Below are 8,323 nucleotides of genomic sequence, written 5' to 3'. Positions count from 1 at the left end.
CATATATATGCATGTATATGTTTTTTCACCACAAAATGGTCCCCTTTTTTGTTTAGTTTTGTCAGAGATGGGTATTCCACTGCCATTTAAATATTGTAGGTGCATGAATTCAGCAAAATAATCTAATATAGTCCAGCAGTCCATAATAGTAGTGGGTTATCCACAGGACTGACAATGTTAGAAGTTGTTGACTTGAACCTTATACAGCTCAGCATATTAAATGTCTTTACTTTTTGGATAGTTAACAACTTAAGCTTGCAGATCAAAAAACTAGAGAAAAAGAAGGGCTACAAGGACAGCCAACATTTTGGCCCTAGCCCTTCAAGGTCAGTGAGGACTGAGGACATAAGAGAACCTGTACTATAACATCCTGTAACTCAGTGGCGTCCCAAATTTTCTGTTCATGGTATTTTTTTTTTCTGAACCAGGGATTGAATACAGGCCCTTCAGCTTGCCAGGCAAGTGCTTATTCTACTGAGCCATCTCCCCGGCCCCCACGATAATTTTTTTAAAATGTTCTTTAAGTTCCTCCAGTTTATGCATAGTCTCAGTCACAAACAAAATGGAACAAAGACCAAAGTTCACTCCTGCACAAAGAATTTACATTGAATTGATGTTGAACTGACATTGATGGAGGCAAAATATATATTTGCTCCACCTTCATGCTTTTTATGTATTTGGTACAGGGTCTGCAAGGTCTAGAGGGTCTCATTACGTAGATTCACTCGTTATTATAGTCCTATATCTGTGTTCACACTTACACAGGTACATCTGAGACAGTATTGCTGAGTTCTAAACACTTTGTAAGGAGATGTGTGACAATGGAAGTGAATCTTCTGACTATCTAAATTGCTTTGGGGGATTGATACTGGTGATCAGACCCAGAGGCATTCCACCACTGATCTACATTCCTAGCTCTTTTTAAAAAACTTTTTCAAATTTTAAGATAGTTTTGCTAAGTTGCCCAGGCTGGCCTCCATATCGAGATCCTCCTGCCTTGGCCTCCTGTTTATTTTTTTGTTTTTTTTTAAATTTTATTTATTTGTTTATTTATTTGTGTGTGTGTGTGTGTGTGTGTGTGTGGCCAGCTCAGCCCACCAGGGGGCGGGGCTGGCTGGCATGTGGTGCTGGGGGATTGAACCGCTGTCCCTGTGCTTTGCTAAGCTTGTTCTAAGTAGGTGCTTTAGACCACTGAGCCATCTCACCAACCCTATGATACCTTTTTTTTTTTTTTAATTTTATTTATGGCCTCCTGTTTAAAGGAGGGTTTAATGGTGCTTGCTGCCCTACTCATCTAAATTGCTATTCTAATGCTCCAACCTTCTTTGGTTATATAGGGTTTGCTCCTGCAGAAGAATGAAGAGTGAAAAGCAGCACTGTGGCGCAGAATGAGGACAGCATTATTCCTGAGATTCATAGGATACAAAGAAACTTGGGGATTTTTTTTTTCCTTTTTGGTATGTACAAGGAGCAGGGAGAAGAGCGACATGAACCTTTTAAGAGTTTGGATTCCGGGGCCGGGACATGGCTCCGTAGAATAAGCGCTTCCCTGGCAAGAGTGAGGGCCTGAGCCTGAGTTCAATCCCCGGTTCTGCAAGGGGTAAAAACAGAGTTTGGATTCCAGGGCTGGGAGTTTCAATTCCAGCTTTGCACACTTTTGCTCTATCTTCATTTTTTTCTTCAGAACTGGGGATTGAACTCAGGCCCTTGTGCTTGCAAGGCAAGTGCTTATTCTACTGAGCCATCTCCCTGGCCCCCTTTTAAAAAATGTATTTGGTACAAGGTTTCACTAAGTAGCTCTGACTCATAGTGATCTTCCTGTTTTCAGCCTCCTGAGCACTGGGATTACAGGCATGTGCCACCATGCCTGGACTCGGTCGCCGGCTCAGTGCACCCTGGGGGCAGGGCATGTGGTGCTGGGGATGGATACCCTACCTTCCATATTGGGTCATAATCCCAGGAGGGAAGTAGGTTGTGTAGCAGCCTCCAGAGTACTGCTCTTCACACCAGTTCTTCTCTTCATAATGCACTGGCTGCAAGGCAGAGGGACAAAAGCATCACACACGGAGTGACCAAAGGTTAGAACATGATATCTAGCATGAAATAAATCAAACATAGTCAAGTAGACTTCATAATGGAGAACCAATTGGAAATCAATCCTCACAATCTGAAGAGGATTGGTTCCAGAACACTTGATGGATGCCAAAGTCCATGGATGCTCAAGTCTCATAAAAAATGACAGAGTATTTGCATAAAACCCACATTCTCCTATAATTGTCGTCTTTACATGGCATATAATACCTCATACAATGCAACTGCTATGTAGACAGTTGCCGTAATATGCTGCTTAGAGAACAATGACAAGAAAAAGTTTGTACATGTTCAGAAAAGATGCACTTTTCTTTCAAATATCTCCGATCCATGGTTGGTTGAATATACAGAAATAGAATCTACAGATACAGAGGGCTGGCTGACTATATTTCTGAAACAGAGCCTCATTATCTTGATGTTTTGAAGATGCATCTTTCAGCAGATAAATGCCTTTAGTAATAGTAGTGCCTTTGTAAGAAATTCAAATTAGGAAAGTTTTCTCAATTGGTTCATGCATGTCCCAAGTATCAGTTATCAAGTACAATTGTCTATTTCTATTTTTAACTTGGACTTATTTAATAGGTTTTTAGTGCTTTATGGTTTCAAGAAAAAATTTAAAAGGAACTTATGCTTACTGGTGTGGTTACATAGGGAAAAAGCAGAAAAACATGTTTGTTGAAGAAAAAGCATGACCAGATTCGATTCATGTTTTTGGTGAAAGGGAGCTTTGTTAAAAGAAGCTGGGTAAATAAATTAGTGCTCTGTGGCATGGAAGCACTGCTTTTGATTATTTTTGGACAACTACTGACTTGGAAAACATGTTTTTGCCGTTAACAGGCAAGACTTAAACTTAAATCTTGCAAAGACTGAAATCTTAATAAAAATAAGAACTGGAGGAATAAGGCAGTGTTAAGAGTGTTTCCCAGGCATATACAAGAATTTAGGTTCAATCTCCAGCACCAAGAACAAAACAAAACAAACAAAAAGCTAAACAGAAACTTTTATCATAAATATATTGCTTCTCAAGGTTTTGTTTTGTTTTGTTTTGTTTTTCTCTTTTGTGGAACCAGGGATTGAACTCAGACTCCTGCACTTGCCAGGCAAGTGCTTATTCTACAGAGCCATCTCCTTGGCCCCATAAATATATTGCTATAAAAAGAAAAAGTCAAAACAAGAACATGTGGAATTTTTTTTTATTCATTTTTTTTATTTTTTTGGCAGAACTGGGGATTGAACTCAGGCCCTTGAGCTTGCAAGGGAAGTGCATATTCCACTGAGCCATCTCCCCTGTCCTACATATGGAATTTTAATAGCACAAATATTCAAACAAGATTTTGAAAGATGTTTTGTTTAAAAATTTTGCAATCACGGAGCTAATTTTGAGTAGGTACTCTTTTTTTTTAATTTTTATTTATTTATTTGTGTGTGTGTGTGTGTGTGTGTGTGTGGCCAGCTCAGCCCACCAGGGGGCGGGGCTGGCTGGCATGTGGTGCTGGGGGATTGAACCGTGGTTCCTGTGCTTTGCTAAGCTTGTTCTAAGTAGGTGCTTTAGACCACTGAGCCATTTTACCAGCCCTGAGTAGATACTCTTAAAGCATCCTATTTACAAAGCATGAGACCCAGCTTTAAGGGTTACATGGTTACGTGTCACAATCCTGGCATCTGAGGGCTGCAGCCATGTCCTGACTATTCTTCTCTTTCACTTTTCTTTGCTCCCAGTGAGTTCTTCTTTCCACATAGTAGACAGTAAGGCAAGAATAAAACAGGTGGTTATCTTTATGCTAAAAGCATACAACGACAGCACCAACTCAATTTTTTTTAAATTTATGTATTTAGTACAGGGTCTACAGGGTCTCACTACACAGATCAGACTCATGGTGATCCTCCTGCTTTCAGCTTTCCAGGCATTGGGATTACAGGTGTGAGCAACCACACCCAGTCCTAGTCACCCTCTCAGCGTCTCCTGGGGGCAGGGCCTGCACCAGGGATGGAACCCTGGTCCCTGTGTCTGCCTAAGTAGGTGCCTTAATCCTCTGAGCTATCTGGTCTGCCCCAACTCCATTTTTATTATCAAGAATTAACTCATCTACACTCTTCCAATAAGAAGATTTTCACCAATGAAAAATGATCATTTCTTTTGGAAATATGAGAATAAATGTTTTCCATTTCAAGTAAATTTTCTCAACTATCTCACAAGTTGCTGGAGAACTTCAGTTACACAATGTTTCAGCCTGAGAATGCCTTGGTATGTGACTTCAGAGAAGCTGGATTATCTATTAGGGCAAAACATTTTGAGTAGTATTTTAGAGAACAAATTCTAATGGTTTTTAGCAGATATAAAATTATTTTTTAGTTTGTATATATTTTGGGCTTTGCTATTTCACCACTGCCTTGGAGTTTGGAGCTTGTGACTATATTTAAACTTGCTGGGCTGGCCAGATAGCTCAGCAGACTAAGCCCGCTTAGGCAAAGTACAGGGACTGGGGTTTGATCCATGGCACCACATGCCATGCCGGGCCCACGCCTGGTGATTGAGACTGGGCGTGGTGGTGCGCACCTGTAATCCCAGTGCTTGGGAGGCTGGAAACAGGAGTATCACTATGAGTCCGATCTATGTCGTGAGACTCTGTAGACCCTGTCCTAAATACATGAAAAACTTGCTACATGGTATAGTTAGCAAAAACAAAAGAGAGAAATAAAACACAGTCCTCATTAATATTATGTTTCTTTCCAAACCAATTAATTAATTTTTTGCTAATATGCTGAGAAACAATTCCAAAAAACCTTAAGGATATGTGTTTCATCTATATCAGGTAAAGGACATATCCAAAAGGGGTATAAAAATTTGCTTTATTTTTTTGTTTTTATTTAAAATCAATTTATTATTGATTTTATTGAGGAAAAAATTGCAATGTGACAGCTTCAAAACAGGTTGGTAGGAGAATTACAACAATTAATACATTGCATATTGTTGTCTTTGTAGTAGTCATTCATAGCACAAGATGAAGACATGATATCCTGTCCAAACACTACTAGTACAGATCTTTCTTATTGAATTAGGAGAAAGTAGCTGTGTATCTATCCTAACTATTTTGTATATACAGATACAAAATTGTCCTTCATTTATATCACCTTTGTTGTTCAGTTTTGTCAGAGATGGGTATTCCATTGCCATCCAAATATTGTAGGTGCAAAAATTTGCTTTAAAACAATGAACAAATATGACAAAGTCAAAGTCAAGAGCCACCACAACTTGACTAGGAGGAAGTGAACCACGTCAAAGTTGAGAAAAGGAAGTGTTTGAGTGATGGCACTAAAGCTGTTCACGTAGCTGCTCACCCAGATCGTGGTGTAGAGTGCAGAAGCATGCTCAGCCCCTGAATTAGATTTTTCTCACATTTTAACTGTCACTTTGTACACTGTTCTCCATTGTCTTCGAATGTTTGAATGATAATTGGATTTAACAGCTACTATTGAAAGATGGTGGGGACTGGGAGATGGCTCCATGGAATAAGTGCTTCCCTGGCAAGTGCAAGGACCTGAGTTCAATCCCCAGTTCCACCAGAGAGAGAGAGAGAGAGAGAGAGAGAGAGAGAGAGAGAGAGAGAGAATAATCTATGTCAAAACATTAAAATCCCAGCAGCCTTCAGACTGTTATAGAGCCCCCATTTGTCATTTTAAACATTGATGAGGGAGGTGGTTATGACTACTGGTTATGATCGGGTCCTATGACACTTACCAGAAGTCCCAAGGCAGAAATACTTGCTTTGCCTGCCTACCGTGTGGACTCCTTAACCTACCCATCCTCATCTCACCTTTGACCACTTCAGAGTTCTATTTCATTAATTTGAAGATCACCACTTTCTCAGGCTACTTCCAACAGTGTCTAAGAAACTCAAGTAACTGAGCTAGGCTGATCCAACTGTCTTCCTTCCATTCCTAATGTTGGAACATGGGGGAACAGTAAGTGTTAGTTTACGTATATGAATGAGATTTTGTCTTTTTACAAGATTGCCAGAGAAAAAGAAAGCTCTTTTTCATTGCCATTTTGGATGTCAGGATTTAGGACCTCTATCCTTAGGATAGGGCTTGGAAGCAACCTTACCTTCAGAGCTTCTTTGGAGCCCAAGACTTTTGCATAGAGCTCACAAAGTTTCTTTAGCCTATGGGGGAAAATATTAGACAAAAATGAATCTGGAACAAGGAAGAGAAAGAAGGCATGAGAGGCATTTTATACCCTTATTTAAAAAGACACGGAGCTAGGTATGGTGGCACACAGTTGCGATTCAAGCAGTTTGGAAGGCGGAAGCAAAAGAATCACATATTTGAGCCTAGTCTGGGCAATTTTAGAGACTTAACAAGATTATGTCATGTATTGAAAAAAAAAAAGGTAAGATAGGCTGGCTGGGTACACAGTTCACTACAAAGGCTTTGGGTTCAATTTCTAAGACTGTAACAGAAAATGCCCCTCTGTTCAGCTGGTATATTTCCATTTGTTAGTTGCCCAGGTAATAGTTCCAGTTCCAGATCTGGTTGCTCCTTTCTCTTAGAAATGGCTGGTCACTATGATGCATAGCTAGTCGCTGCAATGCATATTAAGTCCACCAATCCCCAAATGACAACCATTCTGCCTCTGTACTTCGTGCTTGCCTATTCCACATAATCTGTAGACCACCAGAGATCAGGGACTGAAATTCTGGAAATGATCTCAATCAGTGCCTGCTGACTTAAATAAATTTGCCTCCAAATCCTAGGTGTCATTTTGGTGTTTCTGCTGCTGTTGCAATATCACGGGGGTAAAGGACTGTGAGCTATAGATCCCACTAGGACATTTCATGTTAGGTTTTTAAAATCAAGAATTTTTATCCTATTCAACATTTTAAACCTATAGGGTCACAAATGTGAATAAGGCAAGATTGTTCATAAATAGGAGAAAGTAAAGTGAGATGCTGTGTAAGTCACTGGGGACTCATGACATTCTGTGTCAGTTTGCCAGCAAATGTTAGTCCATCTCATAAGCACAAGAGATCTGTGGGAAGATGAAGACATAGTCCGTGTCACTTCCCCGTGACCTCTTGCACCATTTTGAGGCAGGGGGCACTGAAGAAAGGATGGGGAGCAGAAAAAGCTGTGATTTCTGTTTTTGTCTCTTGCTGGACTGTGAGATCTTGGGCAGGTTACTCTAGCTTACTGTGGTTCCCAGAGCAGCAGCATCAGTATCATCAGAGAACTGGTGAAAAATGTCAATTTTGGAGTCCTGCCCCAGACCTCCTCACTCAGAAAGAAGAGTGGCAGCTGCTTGTGTCTTCACGGTCCTTCCAGATGACTGTCAAGCTTGAGAACCACTGATATAAAGTTCTAGCCCAATAACAGAGATGAGATAAAGAAATCTTCAATAAATAGTGGTGCACCAGGCTAATAGCAAAATTGGAAGTAAGCCAACAGTTATAATTAGTCAATTAATTTGAGTTAATTAATTCAGTTCACACAAGATGAGTCAACTATTATTGCAATAAATAGTTATTTCAGGCCTACTTTTCTTTTTTTGGTGGAACCAGGGATTGAACTCAGGCCCTTGCACTTGCCAGGCAAGCATTTATTCTACTGAGCTATCTCCCCAGCCCCTGGCCTACTTTTAAAGAATAGTAATGCTAAACAGTATCTTGAAAATGATTCAGAGTTTTAGCCAATGATGTTTAAAAATGTCATTATTTTAAACTCAGAAATTCTCTCTTTTTTTTTTTTTTTTTTTTTTTTTTTGGTGGTCAGCTCAGCCCGCCCTGCAGGCAGAGCTGGTATAGCATATAGTGCCTGGGATTGAACCACGGTCCCTGCACTTGCCTAAGCTTGCCTAAGCAGGCGCTTTAGACAGCTGAGCTATCTCACCAGCCCTAAACTCAGAAATTCTTTCTATGAACAAGTGTATAAAAATTCCTGATTTCTCCCCCTCCCTTTACATAATGAAATAGTTTAATGCAAACTAAGGAATGTCCAGACAGAGCAAAGAAGTAAAATTAAATTTAGAAAAAGTATCAAATATATAAGGGAATTTAAAATTCATAAATGCACATATTTTAAGCCCATAGGGAAAAGACACATTATTTAATACAACAGTATAAAACAATTTTTTTAATTTTTTTATAAAACAAATTTCAGGGGCAGGGGAGATGGCTCAGTAGAATAAGAGCTTCCCTGGCAAGCTCAAGGGCCTGAGTTCAATACCTGGTTCCAC

At 39.9% G+C, this 8,323-nt stretch overlaps 1 protein-coding gene across 1 annotated transcript in view; it reads right to left on the bottom strand.

The window, feature by feature from the left end:
* The window catches only part of Maob (monoamine oxidase B), a 175,231-nt gene that overhangs the window by 3,556 nt on the left and 163,352 nt on the right, over positions 1-8,323 (bottom strand). The window contains exons 11-12 of the mRNA XM_004645314.2: positions 6,197-6,254; positions 1,936-2,033 (exon numbers count right to left, since the gene is read on the bottom strand). Coding sequence (XP_004645371.1) covers positions 1,936-2,033; positions 6,197-6,254 — 156 coding nt within the window. The remainder of the gene's footprint in view (positions 1-1,935; positions 2,034-6,196; positions 6,255-8,323) is intronic.

The sequence above is a fragment of the Octodon degus genome, unplaced genomic scaffold, assembly GCF_000260255.1.
Source record: "Octodon degus isolate 3935 unplaced genomic scaffold, OctDeg1.0 scaffold00223, whole genome shotgun sequence".
Classification (NCBI taxonomy): domain Eukaryota; kingdom Metazoa; phylum Chordata; class Mammalia; order Rodentia; family Octodontidae; genus Octodon; species Octodon degus.
Note: the sequence above shows the minus strand (reverse complement) of the source record. Positions and strands in the feature narration are given on the sequence as shown.